This window comes from Arvicola amphibius, chromosome 14 (assembly GCF_903992535.2).
Source record: "Arvicola amphibius chromosome 14, mArvAmp1.2, whole genome shotgun sequence".
NCBI lineage: Eukaryota > Metazoa > Chordata > Mammalia > Rodentia > Cricetidae > Arvicola > Arvicola amphibius.
In genome coordinates, this window is record NC_052060.1 from 15649763 (window position 1) to 15675319 (window position 25557).

The window sequence follows — 25557 nt, forward strand, 5'->3', positions numbered from 1 at the left end:
TGAGAGGCTCTAAATGCTAATTTTACTTTACAGTCATACTAAAGTCTACCCTAAAACAGCTCTCCTTAGTGGCAATGATGCCAACATTTAAGTTATCTCTGACATGAGACTTGTTTCTGAACACAACTACATCTAATTCTGAACAAACTACAAGCCCCAGAAGTTAACTGTAAAGACGTTAAAAAGTATTTCACATGGAAGAATTTGGATGTCAAAAAAAAATCACATATGATAACTTTATGTAATACATTCAGTTTACGGGCAGCTTCTTAGATACATCCCATCTTACTCCAATGGACTTTGTTCTCAAAGTACAAGTAACTATGTTTTAATGAACCTAAAGCTATTCGTTTTATACTTGTTATATTTTTTAAAGAGATTTTTACGCATCCGCTTGTATGGCTGGGAAGACGACTCAGTCAATAAAGTTCTTGCCTTATAAAAAACAAGAGCCTGAGTTCAAGTGCCAGAACCCACATAAAAATGCCAGTGTGGTGGCAAGCATTGTAATCTTAGTGTTAGGGAGGCAGAAACAGGAAGATTCCAAGGGCTTGACAACTAGGCAATCTAACCTAATTAGTAAGCTACAGGTCAGTGAGAGACCCTGTCTCAAACACATGCACACACATGTACATGCACAGGCACACATGCACACATAAGTATTTAAACACACACACAAAAAAAAAAACACAAGGAAGAGGGAAATTTAGCTCAATTGGTAGAGCACTTGTCTAGTTGCATGAGGCCCTTGGTTCAATCCCCAGCATCATGTAAACAGGGCATGCTGGTACATACCTGCAGTCCCAGCATTCAAGAGGTGGGAATAGGAAGATCAGATGTATATGTCTATATACTATATTATACACACACACACACACACACACACGGCTACTTACTATATAAAGTCCAAGGCCAGCAAAAGTAAATCATCTCCCAGTTCAAACATATCTCAAATAAGTTAAAAAATATTCAATTTAATTCTATCCTCTTACTTTTCTAATTCTTATTAACAAAAAAACTAAAATATAACCATTTTCCTTTTTCCCACAAAAATCTGAGCACAACCTAATAAAACAAAACAAACAAAACCACAGATAATTTTTTTTTGGTGGTACACGCCTTTAATTTCAACACTTGGAAGGCAGAGGGAGGTGAATCTATGAGTTCAAGACCAGCCTGGTATACAGAATGAGTTCCAAAAAAAGCCAGGGCTACACAGAGAAACTGTCTAGAAATAGAAATTGTGTAAAAAAAAAATGGACAGAGATGGGCATAATGGTACACACCTGCAATCTCAGCACCAGGGCACCGAGGCAGGAGGACAGCCAATTGAATGTCAGCTGAGCTACATAATGGGACACTCTCATGAGATCATTTTCAGGATAATAATCCTGTGAAAGCATTTTATCCTCATTAGTAATTTTAAAATGACGTCACCGAGTAAGTACTACCTGAGTTGTGGATCAGCTGCCTTTTCACTCCTTTTTTTGTTTTGTTTTTTTGTTTCTTTCTTTCTTTCTTTTTTGTTTGTTTTTCAGAACAGGATTTCTCTGTGTAGCCCTGGCTGTTCTGGAACTCACCCTGTCGACCAGGCTGGCCTCAAACTCAGAGATCTGCCTGCCCTCTGCCTCCCGAGTGCTCACAGATCCCTTTCTTTAATCCATCTATATTCTCTAATCTTCCACCAATGTGTGAAAGTATAGAATTGTCTTTTAGTTTAAAATGTATTTGCTGATTAAGATAAAATTTATTTAATTTCACTCAACATTGGTAATAGATCAATTCTACCATCAAAATCTACTGGGTAGAATCTAAACTGTTGGGCTATATATAACTAATCGGAATTAAATAGTACAGTATTATTTGTACATCCTGAGATTGGAAAGTATAGAAATAAAAGTTTTAATATGCTAATCTTAGAATAACTTCTGAAGGAGATAACTTTGGGACTGGATTTTGATGTAATATAACAAAGCAGCCATACTATGTACTAATGAGAAAGGGCATTCAGGAAGATGAGGGTTGAGAGAGTTGTCAAAAGGATATTAAAATGTTAGAACAAAGCAAGGAAAAACACAATGCTCTATTAGATTAATTGCCTTAAAATTCAAATTCTTACAAACCAATAAGTATATTTTATAAGTATAAACTAAATAAAAGAAAATCAGTTTAATTTTAAATAAAACAAGCTTCATACTTTTGTGCCAACTTTAGGAAGTATTAATTCCCAGGTTTAATATTAACAACCAATAACCTACTTAGTACAAACTCCATCAGACAGAAATTAAAGTACCATATTTCCATACCTTAGTAAGATGTTCATTCAAAACAAATGAAAAGTCTGTTTTCCCTTCACACTTGTAGAGATGATTCAAGTCTGCAGAATGTGTTATATACAACTTTTATTATTTTTAATTACCAAGGCTAACATTTTTCCAAGATTAAACAAGCCTTTTTAACCAACTTGATCTTTAGTATTTATTATATTTTTTAAAATGCAACAAAATATGAAGAGGAATTTTAAATTTTGAAAAAGAAGTTAAGGATGAACTAAAAGTACTGAATTTAAATTATTCCCTGTTACGTCTTTGGACCTGGTATGAGATTTGCTACATAGCAGGCATATAAAGAAATTTGCTAATGCAAAGGCCTTGCAAAGAAAATTAATGCTGAGAAGATTTCCAAGTCACTTTCCTAAACAAAACAACCAAAAATGTTCTAAATTCTGCACTATAAATTACTTTTCTAAAAGTCCAGGCTAATTTTGCAATCCAACTAAATACAACAGATACTAGTAAATCTTTTGCATTTTTGTCTTTGAAACTTGAACCCAAGAGACTTTAGCCACAAAACAGTACGTAAGAAAATGTATTCTATTTCTAAAATTTACTTTTATTCTTTGGTATTGGTGTTGTATTTTTGTTTTGTTTTGTTATTTGGTTTTAGTTTTCTGTTTGTTTGCTTTGCTTTGCTTTGCTTTGTTTTTGAGACAGCATTTCACATAATCTATCCTGGCCTCAAACTCTCTATGTATCCAAGGCTAGCCTTGAACTGCCTCTAACCTTTCAAGTACTGGGATTACAGGCATATCCCACAACATCCACCTTCCATTTTTATTCCTTTTTATTTTTTTTGGTTTTTTGAGACAGGGAGGGTTTCTCTGTAGCTTTGGAGCCTGTCCTGGAACTAGCTCTTGTAGACCAGGCTGGTCTCGAACTCACAGAGATCCGCCTGCCTCTGCCTCCCGAGTGCTGGGATTAAAGGCGTGTGCCACCGCCGCCCGGCTTATTCCTTGCTTTTTAAATATTTTTGTTTATTATGTATACAATATTCTGTCTGTGTATGCCTGCAGACCAGAAGAGGGCACCAGACCTCATTACAGATGGTTGTGAGCCACCATGTTGTTACTGGAAATTGAACTCAGGACCTTTGGAAGAGCAGGCAATGCTCTTAACTGCTAAACCATCTCTCCAACACCCATTTTTATTCTTAATTTTAAAATATAAAAAATTAAAGCTCTAGATTAATAATAAGCTACATGTTCATCCTAGATCTACCAATAACTACTAGGTACAAGAACTTGAGCATGGTTTCCTGCAAACCTTAGATTTTGCACCTGTAAATTGGGGGATGGGGGTAGGGAGGGGAAAACAAAAGTTTTCCTTTGAGAAAGGCATTGATGATGGCAATTTACCTTTAAATGCATAAAAAATAAAATAGACTAATGGATGAATAAAGGAATGTATTACACATAATATAGTAAAGTAAGCTAAATGTTGTGTTACATCTGTCAGAGAGAGAGAGAGAAACTTAACTTTGATCATTCTACCCAACCTCCAGTTTTTCCTATTCCTGAAAATGGCAACACCACCCACTTAGTTGCCTAGAGCAAAAACCTAAACATCATCCTGAACTTAAATCCTCTCCTTTGCTTACCTGCAGTCATAGAGTCCTGTCATTTCCTCTTTCAAAACATGTATTTCAAATCTACCCACCACCATTTCACTGACACTACTCTTAATAAAAATCCAATCCATCATCAATCTTCTTCTAACCTAAAAGGTCTCCTTTCTTGCCGGGCGGTGGTGGCGCACGCCTTTAATCCCAGCACTCGGGAGGCAGAGGCAGGCGGATCTCTGAGTTCGAGGCCAGCCTGGTCTACAGAGCTAGTTCCAGGACAGGCTCCAAAACCACAGAGAAACCCTGTCTCGAAAAAACCAAAAAAAAAAAAAAAAAAAGTCTCCTTTCTTACCTTCTTGCCCTAATTTGAAATCTCAGTGGCTTTTTGAAATATGCCTCAAACACTCGTTCTCAAATTCTGCATTTTATTAACTTTAAGAATAAACAAAATCCAGTCTGGAGTTTGGCTCTGTGCTATGGTAAAGCATTTACCTAACCAGTCACTAGAGAGGGAGAGAAGGAAGGATAAGAAGGAGACAGGAGGGGAGTAGGAGAGGAAGACGATGAGGAAAGAGAGGAAAGGAGAACTGCAAACTCCAGATCCCTTCCTGTAGTCTGCAGACCTTCACAGACACCTGTCTCTTTCTTCAGCCTCTGAGCTTTCGCCTCACTTCCTCGGGGATATCACACTGGTCTCTCTGTTTCTTTCCTGGATTAGACTCTTGTAGTGAAGAGTTTATAGTTCCCTCTGCCTAGAAACATTCACATGGCAGACTTCCTTCTATTATTTCAACTCGTGGTTTATAAAAACACTTGGGAAGGCCCTCCCTGACCACCTAACTGAAACAAATGCCACACAAACAGTGCTAATGAAATTTTCATATACACTGTAACATTTTAGTACTGGATTAATAAGCAGATTTGGCAATTTTCACTCAGTAAGAAATTATCCTTAGAGATTCATTTCAAAGATCCATTTCCAATCACTTCTCTTTTTTAAAGGTGACTTTAGAAGAAGGGATTTATGAAATAGTCTAGTCTGATCCACTAAAACAAGGGTTCCAAATAAAAGTAAAATACTGCCTTGAAACTTGGCTTCCAGAACATTTTCTAATGCAAAAATAAAATATAAAAGTGTATGTATTTTTATGTACGTGTATGTCAGCCAGGACCAACATAACAAAGAATACCTTAACCTGCGGTTTCTACCTGACCCTGGAGACTGACAATTCACGATGGTAAGAAACATTTCAATAGACTGGTGAGAGCTATACAAAGTCAGCTTTTTCTCTGGAAAGCAGAGAAACGTGGGAGAAACAATCTGAGTAAAGAGAAAACAAAGCTGGAGAGATGAGTAGAGAGAACAGGCAGCTGATCAGAGCCAGCAGGGAGGTTCAGGCTGTGAGCAGCAGACAGAGAGTCAGATCTGTAGTCTGCGCTGTAAGAGTTCCTAAAGGCACAGGCTAGAGGTACAACAATGTTCTACACCGCCCAGCACTCTCCAGCTCTCCAAGCTGTGGAGCTTAGTGCATGTGCACAGAAAAAAAAAAAAGGAATTCTATATACAAAGAGCTACAATCACTTCAAAATGCTTATGATCAAAAATAAAATCATAAAACTTAAAAAATGTAAATAGTATCTCTTAAGAGTTTGATCTCATTCTAGTTTAAATGTATGGGATCTATGGCCATCCTACCCTGAAGGCACCTGATCTGATATAATCTCCAAAACTACAAGGATTGAGCTACAGGCCACACACTAATACTTAAAAGCCACAAGTGCCTCTCTGGAAATTACTTACAGGATCAGATTTTTTCCTTACTTCCTCAGTATCTTTAACTTTATCGTTATCCCCCCAAAAAATCTGAAGACAAATTTATACTGCCTCTTCATGAAAAAGCACATAGCCATGCTATAAATAAACAAAATTCCAAACTGTTTCATGAAAGTTGGTAACACAAAAATTCACAATTTCATATAATCTCAAGAACAGAAAGTCAAATATAGTTGAATCTCTAGAACTCAAGAACAATTCTGACCTTGAGAAAAGGTGTATATGACAGGTCCTTCTCCTCAGTGTTCTACTATTAACAATACAGCTGTGCACAGTCACAGGCATCAAAAAGTCACAGCAGTGAACAGACACTCCACTCCACTTCCAGTAGCGAAGGTGACAACAGCAGTGGCTGTGTGATCCACCGTTTTCTCAGGCAACCTCTCACTAGCTATTTACCTGACTGTGGCAAAGTGGAAGCTATCATGGTGGGTCAAGGTCTCCTGGAAGTCAATTATCAGAGGCCCAGCTACAAGTTCAGCCCTCTGTCCTTTCAAAGACTTTCCACATGACCAGTTCTCTACATTATATCTCTTTCTGATTCCTGCACTGGTCCCTGGCAGGCACTATAAAGACTATGTAACCTGTTAGCACAGGAAGATTTTCTTTCCCACACAAACAGCCACTCACGCTCTCACCATCCCACTTTAACACCTGATGACTACTCTTCCCAGAACTGCCACCTCAACCCTACCTTCAGCTTTGCCTCATACAGGTAAATTCCCTGTCCTCATATACAGCCAGCTCTCCATGGTGTGAGTCATGTGCCAGCACTGCCCCCACCAGGAGCACAATCTTTCCCTTCAGTTAAATCAATATCCATTATACACAAGCAAGTTTAAGCCAGAGTGCACCTGATGGCTCACCTCTCACTCTCCCTGAAAATTCCCAGCCAGAAAACTTACTTTCCCTCACTGTATGTCCTGTTTACTCAGAAGCAAAAAGTACAAGTGTGGCCAAAGGAGCAAGAAGTAGCATTAGGAGACTACCTAACACAACAGCAGCAACTGGAAGGAACTTGACTAAAAGCATTATGAACAATTTCTTTTAGAAAAAAAATATGTTCTCTGGAAAAAAAAAACCTACTTGGATACTCACTCAACTGTTAACATCAGCTAAAACTTTTATATGCTTGTTTAAATCTTAACCATAAGCTATACCAGTATGTCAGGCTAAAAATGCCCTGAAAACTTATGGCATACATTAATTTAAATTATTTCATGTGCTCCAACTTCTGGGTTACCACTGCATCTAACCACACTAGTGAATGCAGACAGCCTCAACAAACAGGTTTAGCTCATAACACTTAATTCTAAAATAATACAGACTCCTTGAGGAACCTCATGTTTTCATCAAATTTGTATGTGAAATCCTATAGCAGAAACCAAACAATAAAAGGAATGAGACGATCTGGGTTCTAGTCCACACTCTGCCACTGCTAAGAATCCAACTTTCTCTTTAGACTCAGGGTACGAGCTGGATTGACATGTTCCCTTCCAGTTGATGATGACCTTTAAGCCCAGCAGAAAATCTAACAGCACAAAGAACAGGAGGCAGCGACGCCGCAGGCTGCTCTGAACTACCTCTTCAAAGAGTCCATCTTAGTGTAGAGTACTTGGAGACCGCAGGAGAGGTCTGCTTGAATACAATGAGTTATTCTCTCTAGATTAGATATGTTTTATTAAGCAAAATATACTTTGAGAAGAGTCTGTATACTTAGAAAAGACCATTAATTTTAAAACTTAATCAATCTTATGTTCATTATTTTCCAGGCTATCAGTCTTAGGATAAGTGTGCTAACAGACACCTACATAGTAAATTTTATAGCAAGGGGACAGGAAATACAGGAAAAGTATTAATCCCAATATCAAGTATACAGTTGTTTCAAGTAGGTTCTTTACAATATCCAGGTTTTCAATATAACTGCTTAAACCATTCACTTTTAAATGTAGCAATAATTTAACCTTATTTTCTATTGATTAATAATCCTTATGAATAACTCTTCAGTTTAGCCAAATTAAACTGTACTACCACAAACTTTGTTCAGAAACAGAATCAAACAATGAACCTTTTATTTTAGTTCAGCATTCGCCCAGTGTTTTACTACATTTAACACCCACTCAATTCAAAACTGTAGAGGAAAGCAGCTTTATTGAGACATAATGAACTAATATTTTACCCAATAAATGAAAAATGAAGGCCTAATGATGCTCCTGTTCACAGTCCTCACTGTGAGAACTTAATGTGTTAACCTCTCTGAACCTCAGTTTCCTTGTGTATAAAGGGAGGGACAATTCCTAATTTCTCTACAGGAAGATGTGAGTGCCACCACTTATGTCCTTATAAACCACATCAGACAGAACAACTGGTATACCGTGACAAGGTCTCAGGGTGGAAGAGTCATGGTAGATTTGCAGCACAGTGGTCAGAACATGAGGTTGCCAACCAAAAAGAAGTTGAGTGTCTTTTTTACTTATTCTTACTACATCATGAGACGGCTCTGGTTAGCTCTAACTCTATTCAAAAGAAATTAAAATTTCATTAGTTGCATTCCATCCTAAAGCAAATATTTAAATTGGTAAATAGAACCATGAGCTCAAACAATAAAATTTTGACAAAATATTGTACCCAAAATTACTAAAATGGGATAAGATACAGTTCTGTGAACAGAGGTAAGAAAGAATGGATTATTAAAACAGATTCTATAGCTCAACTAGTCAATATATGAAATTAATGTTAGAGAACTTTAGTCATTCCAGCTTTTGCAACAGAAGCAGTAATTTTCCAAATATGGCCAAAAGACATGCCTAGAAGGTATAAACTAATCTAAAAATAAATAAATAAATAAATCTCTGTTTTGATTCTTATCAGTGAATCATACCCAAGCCAAAGATGTTTCATTTTTGTTAAACTTTTTGGGGGGGTCAGGAGGAACATTAGGAGATGTCTGGGAAATTTTGTTTTCGGGTCAGGATCTCACTCCTCCAAGGTTGGCCTAGGATTTGCTATGGAGCCAAGGCTGACCTTAAACTCCTGACCTTCATGCCTGCATCTCAACCAAGTACTAGGATGGCAGACATGTGCCTCCACGCCCAGACAAAGATGTTCATTTGTATATACAATCATTGCATATTTGTATTCACCAATAATCTCTGAACATTTAATGTCTACTAAAGATCTAGCTATCAGATGACTGGGCAAAACTCCTCTGTGAATAAAGATTAATATTTAAACTATTGTTTATAGTCAGGTATGGTGGCACAGACCTGTAATTTTATCACTCAGGAGACATAATTACAAACAAAAAGATCATGAGTTCAAGGCTGCCTGGGCTACACAGTATTAATCTGTCTCAAAAATAAAATCATCATTTTGTATCATAAAATCTGAAAATATTAATACTGTAATTAAATATTAAACCAGTATAAAATTAAAACAATTTTTAAAAACCCAGTAAAGCGAGCATCTAACCCTCTCTTAGGCTCTCCATTCTTTCTTGAAGTATCTCCATTTGCCCAATAGAGGCAGAGGAAAAAGTAAATTTAACAAAAGAATTTTTATTCTACAATGTCTGCCAAATTGCTTTTTGGTTATTAAAAGGTAACACATTATATTTTACTTTAAGCAGTGTTTCTAAGTTAGGAGTCGGTAGGTTCACTTATATATAACTGCTATGAGGTCATACTTAAAAGGTAAAATTAGGAAACTATCTTAGGGTTGATATTGCTATGATGAAACACCATGACCAAAAGCAACTTGAAGAGGAAAAGATTTACTTGGCTTACACTTCCACATCATCATTCATCACTGAAGGAAGTAGAAGACAGGAACTCAAACAGAGCACGAACCTAGAGGCAGGAGCTGATGCAGAGGCCATGGAGGGGTGCTGCTTACGTGCTTGCTTCCCATGGCTTGCACAGTCTGCTTTCTTAGAACCCAGGGCTACCAACCCCAAAACGGCCTCACCAAGAATGAGCTGGGTCTCCCCACAATCACTATTAAGAAAATGTCCTACAAGCCGGGCGGTGGTGGCGCACGCCTTTAATCCCAGCACTCAAGAGGCAGAGGCAGGCGGATCTCTGAGTTCGAAGCCAGCCTGGTCTACAAGAGCTAGTTCCAGGACAGGCTCTAGAAACTACAGGGAAACCCTGTCTCGAAAAACCAAAAAAAAAAAAAAAAAGAAAGAAAATGTCCTACAGCTAGATCTTAAAAAGACACTTTCCTAATTGAGGTTTCGGATAACTGTAGTTGCGTCAAGCTGCCATAGAGGGGTCAGTACAGGAACCTTGAGAGATAAAGCAATAGTGACGCTGTCTCCGTTGTGTCTAAAAAGTCTACGGCTTTAAAAGCAGAACACTGAGAAGCAATTGGTTTAGAATTTAATTTTCAAAATGGATAATAATATTAAGTTTTAAAACGTCGTTTTTTAACTAGGTCATTTTCTCACTACCAAGTTATTTAATGATCTACTAAAAAAGCATTCCATCTACTCTAGAACAAGAAGCCCTGACGTGAAGAGTCTCATTTGAGATTGTGTGGCTTTTGCTTTTATTTTTGTTTTTGTGTGAGAACACTTATAAGTAGTATGTCTCGGCTGAACATACCCAAGCATCAGCACCTCAATTTTCTAAGCAACTAAAAATATTTTAAATTTTTTTTATTGCAGGAAGCCAGGTACATTTAGAGGCTGACCTAGTATACATAGCGAGTTCCCGGCCAGCCAGGGCTAAAAGGCTAGATACTGTCACAAAAGGGGGCTGGGAATCTGGAGAGACTGCTCAATGGTTAAGAATACTGACTACTCTCCCATGGTACCCAAATTCAGTTCCCAGCACCCACATAGCAGCTCATAACTTTCTATAATTTCAGTTCCAGGGGATTTGACACCCTCTTCTGGCCTCTTTGACACCAGGTATGAAGCATGGTGCACAGAAAAACATACAGGCAAAATTCTCATACACATAAAAATAACGTTTTTATAATTTATTTTTATTTTATATGCATTGGTGTTTTGTCTTCATGTACGTCTGTGTGAGGGTGCTGGATCCCCTGGAACTGGAGTCACAGACAGGTGAAAGCTGCCATGTGGGGGCTAAGGAGTCTAACCAGGGTCCTCTGGAAGAGCAGACAGCGCTCTTACCGTTAAGCCATTCCCTCCAAATCAAAAATAATTTCGTAATTATTGCGTGTGTGTGTGTGTGTGTGTGTGTGTGTGTGTGTGTGTGACTACATAGCTGTCAGGACAATATAAGAGGGAGGTGGCTCTTTGTACCGTTTAGGTCCCAGGGATCAAATTCACAGGACTGTTGGGAAGCACTTTCACCAGCTGAGCCATCTCGCCAACCAAACTTCAAAATTTTTATATAAAAGCAGTTTTCAGATTTAAAAACATCAAATGCAATAACATTTGAGCAAAGTATTTGACAAAACTAGTCTCAGCTTTGTTCTATAGCATATATGTGATTTTTGGTTTGTTTGTTTAAATTAGTTTTATATCAATTAGGTCCAGCTGTTGGCTTCAAAGTAGCAGACATTAAGTGTTTTAAAAGAGGCTACATCCCATGCTGTCAGCTTAGCAGCCCTTCCTTTGAGGAACTCCCTCCTCTTTCCCATTCGTGGGGTTCTGCTTTAATGATATTGTGCTATCTATACGTAGTTGCAAGAATGGACATGTTATCCCAGCCTGTCCAATCACTGTACACCACAGCCCTCTCTTTAGAGCAATGGCTCAAAGAGATGAGCACAGAGTACATCAAAGTTCCTCCATGGTTTGTTATTGGGCACCGTAAGAAAAGATGAGAAGCTTTATTGACCCTTACTTCTAAAGGGTTCAGAGCTTCCTTTCCTGTCTGTCTTGCTACAGGATTCTCAAAATTGGCATATGAATTGAGTTTTTTCATTGGTGTTGGTGTTGAATTTTTTCCTGTTTCCTGCTGAGATCTAAGCCATTTATCACAAGTTTCCTGTGCATAATTAGTTTGAATGATTAGATCCAACAGCAATATTTCTCTAGGACTACTTTATTCAAGCACAATTTTAAAAGTTATTTTATCAAAAAAAAAAACAAAGCTATTCTATTTTAGTTCAGAAAATAAAGTATTTGCTAATAAAAACTTGTCTTCTTCCCTTAATATATTTTCAATTCATAAAACTACTTTATTAAATATCATCATGTACAATAAAATCCAATTTTTATAGTCATATGTATAGCCAGACCCTCACAAGCTTTCTGGAAGGAAAATAATTATGTTTGAAACTCTCTGCAAAAAACATAGCAATAACAAAGAGTGTAAAATGCCAGAATTGTTAAGTAGATGTTATTATTCATATTGCAAATCCAAGACATTAAGAAGGCGTCTTCATTAGGGCTTCTACTGATGTGATAAAACCAAGCAGCTTGGGGAGGGAAAGGATTCTTTCAGCTTATAATTCCACAGCTCAGTTCATCACTGAAGGAAGTCAGGGCAGGAACCTGGAGCAGAACTCATGCAGAGGTGATGGGGGAGTGCTGCTTACTGGCTTGCTCCTCTGGGCAAGCTCAGATTGTTTTCCAATACTGCCCAGGTCCACCAGCCCAGGAGTAGCCCTGCCCTCCCTGGGTGAGCTGGGGCCTCCCACATCAATTTTCAATCAAGAAAAAAACACCACAGGCTTTCTCACTGGCCAGTCTGGAGAGGCATTTCCTCAACTGAGGTTACCTCTTCCCAAGTGACTCCAACCTTTATCAAGAAGGCATTAAACTACCCAGCACAGAACGGATATTCTATGAACAGAACAGATCCTAATAATTAAAAGCAAAATGTCTAATTTATTCCTATTCCATAATAAAAACAAAATAAAAAACTTCCCAACTAAATTATAGTAGGAAAATTTACCCCCCCCCTTTCTTTTTTTTTCCTTTTTAATGACCCATTGAATTGGGGTTGCTTATAGAAAAATGGAGGAGAGACTTAACAAGAACATAGGCATCAAAACAAGTGGCCACACCACTGAAAAAGGTCTCTGCATTACTTAGCAACCATTAGTTTTGTATATATCTTCAGGAAGGGGTAGGGCCTCCAAAAACACCTCCCTGTCCACAATGGGACACGGGACGTAGTCAAGCCCAAACTTGTGCCGATCCTGTACAGATAATCACAGATGCTAGCTGCTATGAGTCCAAGAGTACAAAGCTTTGCAATAACCGGATGTCAGCATTCGACACTCAGCACCACTTCATCTGGTTCTTACACTCTGCCTCTTCTTTCACTACGTCCTCTGAGCCTTGGAAGGGGTGACACATATTTACATATGTCCCATATTTGGCTCTGCATTCAATCATCACATATTCTTATCACTTTGAGCAGTTATGAGTCTCTGCAGCAGTGTACATAGCAAAAAGAAGCTTCTCTGAACAAAGCTGACAATAACATTAGCTATATAACCTTTTACATGCCTTAATCTCTAAACAATATCTCTAATACATGTTAATAAAACAAAGTAACTAAATCTGCAAACAGAGACTGCCCTTTCTCAGGTGCTGAGATTATGTCACAACTGAAATTTATGGTCTGCAAAATGCAGTCTATACTCTCTGGGCCATGCTGGAAGGACTGAAATGGTAGGAGGCTTGCTCCTCAGAACCACAATGTTACAAGCCACTAGCTGCATGAAATTACTGGGATAGTGGAGAAATAAAGATATGATGCCAACCTTGTAACTAGAAGTCAATGCGCTGTGACTTAGTCAAGGTTAAGATGGAACTCTGTTTTCAGTTCCCTTTCTACTACACTAGTAAACTATGTTTGCGCATAAAATTGTTGAGCTTCCAAAATAACCCAAATAAGTTTATTATCCAGAGACAATTAGTATTAGTGGTAATATTTCAAGTACATCCTGGCAAAATTTTAGTATACATGCTGCCAAAGCAAGCACAACATTATGGCAAAAATAAGGACACTCGTGATGCTTTATCATGAGTCGAATGAGACTTAAGCTAAAGACAGAAATACCACTAAACCCCCCAAAAACATCATTACTAGGAGAAACACATTTTAAGTTAGAATTGAGAGAACATTATCAGGAATAATACAAAATAGAATTATCTCTATATTTAAACAATATAATTTCCCATCTACTTCCCAATTATATAATATTATAAAATATGGTTTGTGCATTTGTACTAATTGGTTCTTTGCTTTGGGGCTTTGTTTCCTTATTTTGTTTTTCTGAGACAGGGTTTCACTGTGTAGCCCTGGCTATCCTGGAACTCACTTTGTAGACCAGGTTGGCCTCAAACTCACAGAGATTCACCTGCCTCTGCCTCTCGAATGCTGGGATTAAAGGCGTGTACTACCACCAACTAGATTAAGTAAAGTGTTTTTAATATACACACATATAAAAACTATAGCAATGGAACACCTTATAGATATTTATAGACTGAACTGTTTTTCTCATCTCATCCACTACTAAAAAATGTCCTTCTTCAACTAAACCAAAACCACCTATCTATCTTTCAAAACCAAAATAAATTCAGATTTTTTTCCTAATTCCTTCCCCAACCAGCCAAGTCAGAAAATAAGGAAAAGTAACCAGAACTCTACTAAAACAAAAACAAATCAAAATCAAACTTTTCTCTTACACATCCAAAGTTTCACTATTGACACCACTTGACAATAATTTCTTAGAATTTTATTTTGTAAGCAAATCACTTAATGTGGTGTCTACTAAAACACAGCAGTGATTCCAATATGGGTGGAATGGGAGACTCATTCTGAAAGTGGTACAAATCAGCACTTGGTGAGCAACTTACAGACCTTTTAAAAGATAGTTTTATTCGAGTTCCCTTTTTTTGTAACAAGGAACCAAAAAATCCTCACTAAGATATTCTAATGTTTTCATTCTCTCTCTCTCTCTCTCTCTCTCTCTCTCTCTCTCTCTCTCTCTCTCTCTCTCTCTCTCTCTCTCTCTCTCTCCTTCTCTCCCACTGCTTCCCTCTCCCTCTCATTGAGATAGGTTCTTACTATATAAATCAAGTTGGCTTTGAACTCTCAATCCTCCCACCTCAGACTTTCAAAGAACTAGACTCAAGGGTGTCTATTCCCACATCCAGTTCAAAGTAACTTTTTAGAACAGCACACTACAGAATTTAGTTTTCACCAAAATACATATTAAATCTTACCTGAGGAGTTTTAAATAGTAAGGAAAAGGTAAAGTAAATAAATAAATAAATAACCTTTCCTACAAAAATTCTTTACCAACGAATCACTCGGCCCTTACTATTTTATGTGCTTTGTAAAGATACCATTTCTGACTCATTTGACAAGGCCAGTGCTAGCTGCTGTGGGGACATCGTTAGGTATCTGAGGGGGAAGCATGTTCTGTAAGCCAATTTTTCACTTTCTCTAAAAGAAACAGCATTCCAAGGAAAACTTCCAGAATAATATTGGTTTTTTTCAGGACAGAAAGAGCAGTGAGTAGGCTTGCCTTTCTTCCACCACACACGTCTCCAAAGCACCAGCCTCCACACTACACAGAAGCTCACCACCCTCAGCAACAGTCTTACATTCAGGGTCCACTCTTCCCTACCAAAATATTTGAAGAAATATACTTCTCAAGATTTCAGGACACATTCTGAAAAAGTTGGGGCTGGCCAGATGGCTCAGCAGTAAAGAGCATTGGCTGCTGCTCTTCCAGAGGTCATGAGTTATATTCCCAGCAACCACATGGTGGCTCACAACCATGTATAGTGGAATCTGATGCCCTCTTCTGGAATAAAGGTGTACATGAAGACAGAGCAGTGATATATAAAATAAATAAATTTAAAAAGAAAAAAGAAATTCACAGTAACATATTTGTAGTCTTTAATATTAAAACTTATCTTTTGTTAAATTACAAAGGACCAAAAGTTCACTTTAAAATCAGTAGAGTTTGATAAAGAATATGAGAGTGGTTCAAAAATAAAATTATTGAAGCCAGATGGTGGTGGCGTGCATCTTTAATCCCGGCACTTGAAAGGCACAGGCAGGAAGATCTCTGAGTTCAAGGCCAACCTGAATTCTACAGAGTGAATTCTAGGACAGTTGGGGCTACAAAGAGAAACCCTGTCTTGAAAAACCAAAAAAGACAGGGAAAAAATGAAGTTATTTGGTGTAGTGGTACACATTTTTGATCCAAGCTCTTAGGAGTTGGGACAGAAGGAATTCCCACAAGTTCAAAGTCAGCCAGGGATACACAGGAAAAAAAAAAAAAATGCCTGTCAAGGAAAGGAAGAGGAAGAGAAAAAGGAGGATGAGGAAGGAAAAAGACTTTTTTTTTTGGTTTTTGGAGACAGGGTTTCTCTGTAGCTTTGGAGCCTGTCCTGGAACTAGCTCTTGTAGACCAGGCTGGCCTCGAATTCATAAAGATGCGCCTGTCTCTGCCTCCCAAGTGGTGGGATTAAAGGCATGTGCCACGATAACACAGTCCAAAAACACAAAACACTGAGTACCCACAAAATTTCAAAAAGGACTTGGAGGGTTACAGACTAAAGGCACTGTGACATTATTCACCTAAAGATGAAACACTAACATTATAAATCAGATACTCAAACAAATTTAGATGTTTTACCATTAACATATAAATTAGCAAACGAACTTTTAAGAATGACTAAACTATAACAAGTGGTTTTATAAAGTATTCCCCACATCATAGGAAAAAAATAACACATACTTCTGGAAACACAGTTTTGTGTTGTTGTGTTCCATGAAATTCAGTTTTATCGATGACTTGTATACAACAAAAAAAATGATCTGAAAATTGAAAGTGTCAAATACTAAACCTGTGTTTGTAGCAAGACAGCAAGAAATTAAAGAATTTCTAAAAGACATCAACCTTGGAAAGACTGTCTAAAGGGGAATATGTGGGCTGGTTTTATGTCAACTAGGCACAAGCTATAGTCATTTGAGAGGAGGGAACCTCAGCTGAGAAAACAGCTCATAAAATCAGGCTATAGGCAAGCCTGTAGGGCATTTTCTTAACTGGTGATTGATCTGGGATGGCCCAGCCTAATGTGAGTGGTGCCATCCCTGGGATGTTGGTCCTGAGTTCTACAAGAAAGCAGACAGAGCAGGCAGTCCATGGAGTGCAAGTCAGTAAGCAGCACTCCTCCATGGCCTCTGCATCAGCTCCTGACTCCAGGTTCTTGCCTTGTTTGAGTTCCTGACCTGACTTCTTTCAGTAATGAGTCAGGAGAGGTGGAAGTGTAAGCCAAACAGACTCAACCCTTCCTAAAATACTTTGGCCCTGGTGTTTCATCAAAGCAAGGAAAACCTTAACACAGGGAACATCAATCAATAAGGCAACCAATATGATACACCAGAAAGGTAAACAAATTAAATTCATGAGAGATATTTGGATACCGTACTCCTACAAAGTAATATAGAAAAAAGGTTTTAAGTATAAAGATGTTAACAATGTAGTAAGAGTCAGCACACCAGCTGTTGCTGCAGCACATACTCCCTAATTATTCACAGGAATCCTGAACCTGAACCATTAAATTAAGACCTTTAGAGGGAAAAATCTGCTACCAAAAATCTGGAAAAGCAGGAATGTTTCAAATGAAGGTTTATCAAAATTTGATACAACTGTATCCAACAAAAGGGCTACCTCACTTAATCTCTAGTTTCTGTTGGTACTGAATTGAAGATTGTATTGAAGATATTGAATACTTGGTTGTATTACCAACCTAGACGGCTAGCAGTTGTCTCATTTCTTTTGCTCATCTCTTGTTTGGATATTAAACCACTTAAGCAAATTTCAATGATGTTCCAACTTACCCACAAAACTAAAAACCATCAAAAAGATCCAAGAGTTGAGGAGTAAAGCAGAGTTCTTATTATTAGGATTATCATATACATTCCTCATTTTAAGCATCCAATAAAGCTTCTTCACTAAAGGGGAATGTATTTCTAGGGGTGAAATCATTTTAAAGTAATTCCTTTAGACACAATAATCCCTGAGTCAGTGGTGAGCATTTTTACCTGCATTTAACTAAGATGTTACAAACTTTGTTTCAAATTAGCTGATAAACACACAACTAATTGCATTAATCGCAGTGTTCCCCTCGATTTTCATCCCTAGACACAGTAGTGGAGTTAAGGTAGTCCAATGCACTGTGTGCATACTAAGGCAGTGCACAATGGTTTCATGTACTTATAGACTATAATGCAATACTTAATCTTTAACTAGAACAAAATCTGTGTAATTTACAACTGATGAAACATTTACAGGTGTACTAAGAAGCAACTATTTATGTGTTCTAAAACTCTACAAAACTACCTAATTATCATAGTAATCCAAATAAAAATTGTTTTAAGAATATACTCTGATGTAAAATCACAGGCACTTGTGCTACAGACAGTATTATACCATAAAAAGTTTCACCAGTGTTCCAAAGTTCAAAAGTTCAAATTCGAATGACAACTTTTCTCTTGCAAAAAAAACAGTAACAAAACAAAAACAAGCCACAGATAACAATTAAAAAAGTAGTAACTAATTGGGCTAAGCAATAAACGGGACTTAAGATTAACCTTTAAACGTTAAAGTATTGATTGCTAAGTACTACACTAAAACACTAACCCTAACTCAGAGAAGGATACAAATTTTAAAGATCTATTTTTGATTAACCATTATAAACTATAACAAATGAAAATAAATACAACTAAATCAAAGACGTACTTCAAGTCCCTGTATTGACAGCATTGGCAAGGCTCCCCTGAACATCTGCAGGGTGAAAAGAGAAGTCTGGAGTGAGGAAGTAGGGCTGCTGCAGCCATGTCCACAGCTCAGCCCACCCTTCTGCCACAACTGTCAGAAGACAGTATGACATCATTACTCATCAACATGACGTCTTACAGAAATGGCCACATTTTACTCTTTCAAGTTGTTAGCTTCTAAATGACTTTCAAGAATGCAGTTTAGGGAAGAGTTATCAGTCAAGAGTGTATAATGCTTTAAATTTAAATGCTAAAAATTAATTTAAATTAAATTCATCTCTCTCACGAAGTTTAGGTAAACTGGGATTGGGGGCAAGGCAAGGTTTTTTTTTAGAACACCTTACACTGTATTTTCATGCTTTTCTAAACAAAACACAAGCATATAGAATCCAGAATCCTCTGGAGATATACTTGTGCTATTTTTAACCAAATCCAAGTTCTACAAACAACCTCTTCAAGTTCTTAATTTCTAGTACTAGAGCTTGTGTTTAACCTACAAAACAATTAGTATTTCATTATAAATACTACTTTTAAGCAAAGACATTTAAGAAAGTCATTTACCTAGCAAATATTTTCATTATAATTTGCTTAGAACAGTTTCAAATCCCAAATGACACAAAAATAGCGATAGCCGCTACAAATTATCAATGCTGAGCACATTTTAAAAAGCAAGCACAACATTCAAAACTGTTATTAGTAAGATGTGTTGTAGCCATTGGCACCAGTTATTCCCTTTATTTTGACTAAATATTTAAAATAGGACAGGTTTTTGGTTGCCAAAAAAGGAAAATTTTATTAATAAAAATGTTGACTATATTCTGGGGCACAGAGGATTTGATCAATACAGTTAGTTAATTAACACTACTGTATAACTCTCCAAACCCTTAAGAATTTTCTCCAATTCAATGTGAAAGTTGAAAAGTGTATAACCTGTAAGCCAGATTGGCATTTATGAAGGAGCCACTACCTAGTCTTTTAAAAGAATCGCAATGATTTGGAATATACCAGCTTCCTCAACAACCTATCAACTTTATGGCTGGTTTTTAAACAGTTATTCTCTCAATAATGCCCCATGATCAAAACAAAACAGATCAATGAATGATACACTTGTTCTCATCATTTTCTGGCTTCCTGGGATTTCATCTAAGTCAGTGGTTCTCAACCTTCCTAATGCTGTGACCCTTTAATACAGTTCCTCATGTTGTGGTAACCACCAACCACAAAATTATTCATTGCTACTTCATAACCGTAATCTTGCTACTGTATATAATACATAATGTGAATACCTGATGTAAATACCTGATGTGCGGGCTAGTTTATATTCAGACACACCCCCCTCAAGGGGTCACGACCTATAGGTTGAGAACCACTAATCTAAGGGGCTAGTAAATGTTTTCTGTATGATCTTTTCAGTATTACAAACAGTAACCAACAGGCCAAATTCCAGCCCCAAAAGTCTTCCCTCACCCTTCATATATGGTTGTAGAAGAAATAATAATCTTACAATCCTCAAAAACAAAGAAAAGGTTGTTTACAGTCTGACAAAGTTCTAAAAATTAACAGTAAGAAAAACTCACAAAAGCACAGATCTTAAAATAGGTATGACAGAACAGGAAAGAACCTTCATTCCGATAGTAAGACTGTTACATACCCACAATACACACACATATTGCCTCAAATCATCAGTTGCAATTAGCTCAAGGACTACTAAAGAAATATTCCTCAAGTGAGCTGAAGAAGAGGAAGAGGGGAGAGAGAGAGAATATTAAATTTTCTCTAGAAATTTTTAGCATTTTGTAGTGAAAGAGAAAGACCAAAATCTTGCCCGGGTCACGATTTGGCAGCCCTATATGTTCAAATGCACCGCATATTCAGTAGAAACAATTTGATTTCTAGTAATAATTAATCGCAATTCTCTTGTCTACAACCATCTCAGAAGCCAGAATCACATTTTACCAAAACCGAAAGGTCCAACAACGTTCTCCTTACAAATTCGTAAGAAAACTTACTACATACTACCAGACCAGACTGTACGCAGTCTGATCAATGCTTTCCAACTAGCGAGCATGCCATAAGCGTAGCGTGCTTTGCGGCACATTTTACGAGCATCAAAGACACCAGGGCAACGAGGGTTCTTTTTTTACCCAACGCTTCAACAAATTCTGTAGATTCAAAAGCTTTACAAAAGCATTTGCTAGGCTGGGCACCTAAGTGTTTTCCAAACACAACAGCTCCACTGGTAACCCGCTGTACCTCGCCGGTACCCAGACACCTGAGCTACCTACACCCACAGAGTTGGGCTGTCAGCTCCCAGACGTCTGCGGTTGTGCACGACACACCGGGCCAGCTGAGCCCTCCTGGGAGCTTTCGGTGGTAACCTAGGCACTCGATCCAGCGACAGGTCTCCACAGCAAAACCCTTTCTCCGCATTAGAATACGCAGAACCGTTCCCAAGAAAAGACTATCATGATAGATAGGACCTTTTCCACAAAGGGGAGCAGAAACGAATGGTCTTCTCTAGGCAAAAAATAAAAATAAAAATAAAAAAACTAAAAATGCAAATACAAATAGAAACTCTTGTCTGCGGTGGGAGACCGAGCTGGATTAAGAAAGCCAGCTCCTAGTTGCAATTCCCTGACAGCCTACACAGCTGTCGGTTCAACCCGAGCTCAGTTTTACCAGCCGCAAAATGGGAAAGCCCGGCGCCGCCTCCTCCCCCTACTGCCTCCCCCCCCCCTCCCCAGGGAGTCGGGACCCGGAGGACCCGGGTTCCCGAGCCCACAGCATACCTGGCTTCACGGTCTTCAGACGGATGGGCTCGCGGAAGTGGCGGATGACAGCCAGGGTGTCCCGGTTGGTGAGCCCACTGACCGGCGTCCCGTTCACCTCCAGCAGCACATCGCCCGGACTGGGCGCCTTGCCCGAGACCACGCAGCAGGTGCCTCCGCCGCCACCAGGCTCGTCGCGGAGCCGCCCCAGGTAGGGGAACTCGCCGCGCTCGGCGCCGCCGCGGATCTCCGCGCCCAAGTCGCCCGGGGGCCCGGCCCAGGACACCGCACACTCCTGCACCTTGCTGAGCCAGTGCTTCTTCTTCTTCAACGTCTTCGACATCCCGACCTGCGCTGCACCATGGGGAGCCCCCGCGCGGGCGGCCGCGGTGCCGCTCCGGGCCCCGCGTACAGCCCGGCCAGAGGGGGGCCCCGCCGCTGACCCCCCGCCTCAGCCCGCCGGCCGCGCGCCGCCGCGAGCCGCCCCTCACGCGGGCCGCCGAGGACAGCCGGAGGGAGCGCGCGCCCCGCGGGCGGCGCCGGCGGGGTCTCCGGGCGGGGTCAGCGCCGACGGCCGGGGCTCGGCGCCCGCCCGGCGGAAAAGGGCTTGAGGCAGAGGGGCGGGAGCGGAGGGAGCAGTTGGAAGGCGAAGCTCCGTCCGGGACGCGCGCACGGAGCTCAGTCGCCCGCTCGAGCGGCGCCGCTGCGGAGCGGGAGCGCCGGGACCAACGCCTGCCCCAGCTGCCAGGAAACTGGCGCTTTCAAACCCGCCGCAACCTCCTCCCCGCTTGGCCCCTCCCCCGCCCTCTCCGGCCCGGCCCCGCCCCCTCCCGCAGCGCAGCGCCCGGCGCGCTGTCGTCACCAGCCCGGCTCTGGGGGACGCTCCCAGTTCTCGACTCCGCACGGCGGATTGGGTTCCGGAAGGCTGGGGGCGAGTCCTCAGCGGATCTGCTGATTCTAATTGGCTGCTATGAGTAGAGGAGGCGGGCGCTAGAATGACTGAAGTTTAGAGAGGGAGGAAAAAAGAAGTTAGAGTGTGCGGGAGGGAGGAAGGGAGGGGAAGAGAGAGGGCTGGTCTGGGAGCGGGCACAGGTCGCCTGGCCGGGAGAGGCCCTCCGCCCAGGGCCGGGAGCCAAAGGAAACTCGGACGCAGAAAGGGACCCAAGTCCCCAAGATGGGGGCGTGCCCAGCTGGGCAGGGGGCGGGGCCTCGGTGCCTGGGCAGAAGGACGAGCCTGCGAGTGCTTTGCTTTGCTTGGACATTGAGAGCTCAGTCCCCAGCTACCTCGAGCGGCCGGGCCTCTAAACGGATTCCGCCAGTTTGGGTTCGTTCATTCGTCCAACAGATGTTCTTGAATGATCCACAGTGTGGAGGCATTCGGAGTCCGGATACGGAGGGTTAAATACAGACCGGCGTTTGACTGCTGTGTGATCTCGGGCAACTTAGACAGCCTGTCTGTAATAAGCATGCTCAGCTGAGAGTGAAGATCATTAATTGCACTAGCCACTGGGCTCCGAGAATGAAGAAAAGAGTGATCCTGCTCTCGAGGAGATTGCAGCTTAACAGGAGAGTCTGACAAGCGGACCTCTTGAGGGAAGGGGAAAGGAGCTAAATCCTGACACTGGTCACTTGACCTTGGCCAGATCTCTGCTTCGAGCCTGTAAAGAAGGTGGAAGGAGAGGTGACTGTGAATAGAGGACACCTCATATCCCTTCCCGCTCCAATTGTTCAGAAACGCTTCTTAAGGCTTTTCTCCTTTATTGGAGTCATTCTTTCTCGGCGTTGCACTGCACCCCCGTTCAAAAAAAAAAAAAATAGTCTTCCAGGATTTCTAGGAAAAGTGTTTTCTCTGAACTGGGGCACTTTGTCTCCGTCTGTGACAGGGCATGCCTTCTGACTCCCTTTAATAATAGCCCTTATTTAAACTCTGAGGAACTCCACAGACTGGACCAAGCTTCAAGACAGCTGCAGTGATTTCCTTCACACCACTGAATTGGGAAAATAAAAACACAAAAATGTAATGGAGGCTCAAGAAACCGGGAGGAAAGTGGAGCCCTGGAGCTGCAGGCCCAGAGGCTGCCAGACAGGAAACTGTAACCTTCACTCCTTGCTTGGATTCTACTGAGCAGTCACCCAAGAGATGAACTAGGCGATTTCTATAGGATCACCCCCCATCCTGCTGAGCCTCACTCTGACCAAGTCCGTTGGAACTCAGATGGCTTCTGATGCTCTTCACACTCATGATGGGGGTAGAGGGAGCCCAGCATCTGGAAACCAGCGAGGGAAATAGTTATCACCGGCATCATGTGGATTACTCAGATTGACCCACATCGGAGATAAAATTCAATTTGTTTTATGAACAACTGCTTAACGCTAATAAATTCCTGGATAAAAATCTCGATCACCTTAACATCTATTTTTGCTGAGACTCTGAAACACATTTTTCTGCCTAAACTGTATCTGTTTGGAACGGCTTAGGCAGCAGGGAACAAAACATCTGACTAATAGTAGCTTAGAGTGTGAGGTCATTTTTGACATCCTTAGCATAAAGTTTAGGTGTTGGTAGTTTCAGGACTAGTTGGGCAGGAAGATCTCTGTTATCAAAGACCGAAGATCTTTCTGTGTTTACTCTTTGCCATCATATCCCTATGAACTTTTGTCCCCAAGCCTGTCACCTCTTAATTACAAGGTGGCTGCCGCAGCTCCAAACATCACATCCTCAGGGGTCTTTATATGAAGCAAGAGAGGAGGGTAAGGAAATGTTACTCTGAATTTTATGAAGGAGAAAAATCCTACCTAGCTTGAGCCACCATAGTTGGCTAGAAAAGTGGTCACATGGCTACCTTAGACCAGTCACTGGCAAAAGGAAATGCAATTGCTAACAGTCCATTAACTTAATCATAAGTCACCTTCAAACAAAGTAGAGGGCATTTTTGAGGGTGGAGGAGGAGAATAGTTATTAAGTAATCACTGCAATGTTTGTTGCATGTCTTTCTCCTTTTTCTTTTTTTTTCTTTTTCCTTTTTCCTTTGTTTTAAGTAGTCACCCAACATCTGCTGAATGTCTTAACCGCATATTGATTCTCAGGCAGAAAACTGAAGTGACTAGGAGCCTGAGCATCAGAGTAAGCCTCACATCCCAGCTTTTCTATTTCCTAGGAAGCTGCTTACTGTCACCTAATCTTCATTTCCCCATGCGAAGAACAGACATGACAACAATACTTAACTGAGCTATGGCGAGACATGTCCGCAGCTGAGTCCAGCACTCTGCATAGATGGCAAAGCAAACCCTCTACAAAATGTTATTTTGGCTTGTGCTATATCGTAATATTTGTGACAAGGCTAAATGCATCATTGGGTGCCTCTCCAGTTCTACAAAAGTCGTCCATTTCTCCTGTTGTCTGAATATTCTGCCTGCTCAGTGAGCTTCTGACGGTAGGACACTTCTGGAAATTACTACGTAGTCACAGATGTCACATAGATTTTTCTCTCTAAAATGGCCCTGGGTTAGTCAAACTGTTTTCAGGTTTATCACTGTTTCCTAAACCTAATGGTGAGGTTAAGAGTTCTGAGGTTTCTTAAGGGAATATTACTAAGTCAAACAATATGAAGCCAGACCCAACAAAACTAAATAAAACAACTGAATTTAATGTTTTCCGAAGTTTCTCTGAGTTATCTCTATTTTATAGAATAATAATAATAAAACATGTTAGAGCCCAAGATGGCTATCATGGGTCCAAATAATTGTTGTCCTCAACCAACAACATCCTAGGGAGGAAAGATGATTTATCATCTCCTTTCTGTATCTCAAGAAAGTCTTTCCTAAATGCTCCTCCCAACAGGACTTCCTCTCTAGTTGATTGGCCACAAGGACCCAAATGTTTTTTTACTAGCCAGTCCCCGCTGGGGATAATAAAATTACATTGCATATCCAGTCGTCCCCGTCCCCCCCCCCATGGACCTCAGAAGATATGATGTTATGCAACAACTAAGCAAAGCTGAAGAGGCTCAGTAAGGATAAAGAGGAGGCAATAGTTCATTAGCTAAGAGTGCATCCTACTCCTGCAGACCACCCTAGTTCCGTTCCCAGCACCCATGACAGGCAGCTCAGGAGTACCTGTAACTCCAGATCCAGGGGATCTGATGCCCTCTTCTGGACTCCGTGGGTATCTGCACTCACAAAGGCATATACCCACACACATATACACATATCTTTTAAACCAAATATTTTTAAAAAAAATTTAAAAGCCAGGTGTCATGCCTCATGCCTTTAATCCCAGCACTCAGGAGGCAGAGGCAGGCAGATCTCTAAGATCAAGGCA

At 40.3% G+C, this 25557-nt stretch overlaps 1 protein-coding gene across 3 annotated transcripts in view; it reads right to left on the reverse strand.

Moving 5' to 3' along the window:
• Positions 1 to 21612, reverse strand: part of Magi3 (membrane associated guanylate kinase, WW and PDZ domain containing 3) — a 227632-nt gene extending 206020 nt beyond the window's left edge. Inside the window, exon 1 of one of the 3 annotated variants that reach the window (XM_038310990.1) lies at positions 21258 to 21609. In XM_038310990.1, the coding sequence (XP_038166918.1) occupies positions 21258 to 21579 (322 nt within the window). In that variant the 5' untranslated portion in view covers positions 21580 to 21609. Of the gene's footprint in view, positions 1 to 21257 lie in introns of all 3 variants that reach the window. The other 2 variants (XM_038310991.1, XM_038310992.1) reach the window with 2 other exon arrangements.
• Between the last annotated feature and the right edge of the window lie 3945 nt (positions 21613 to 25557).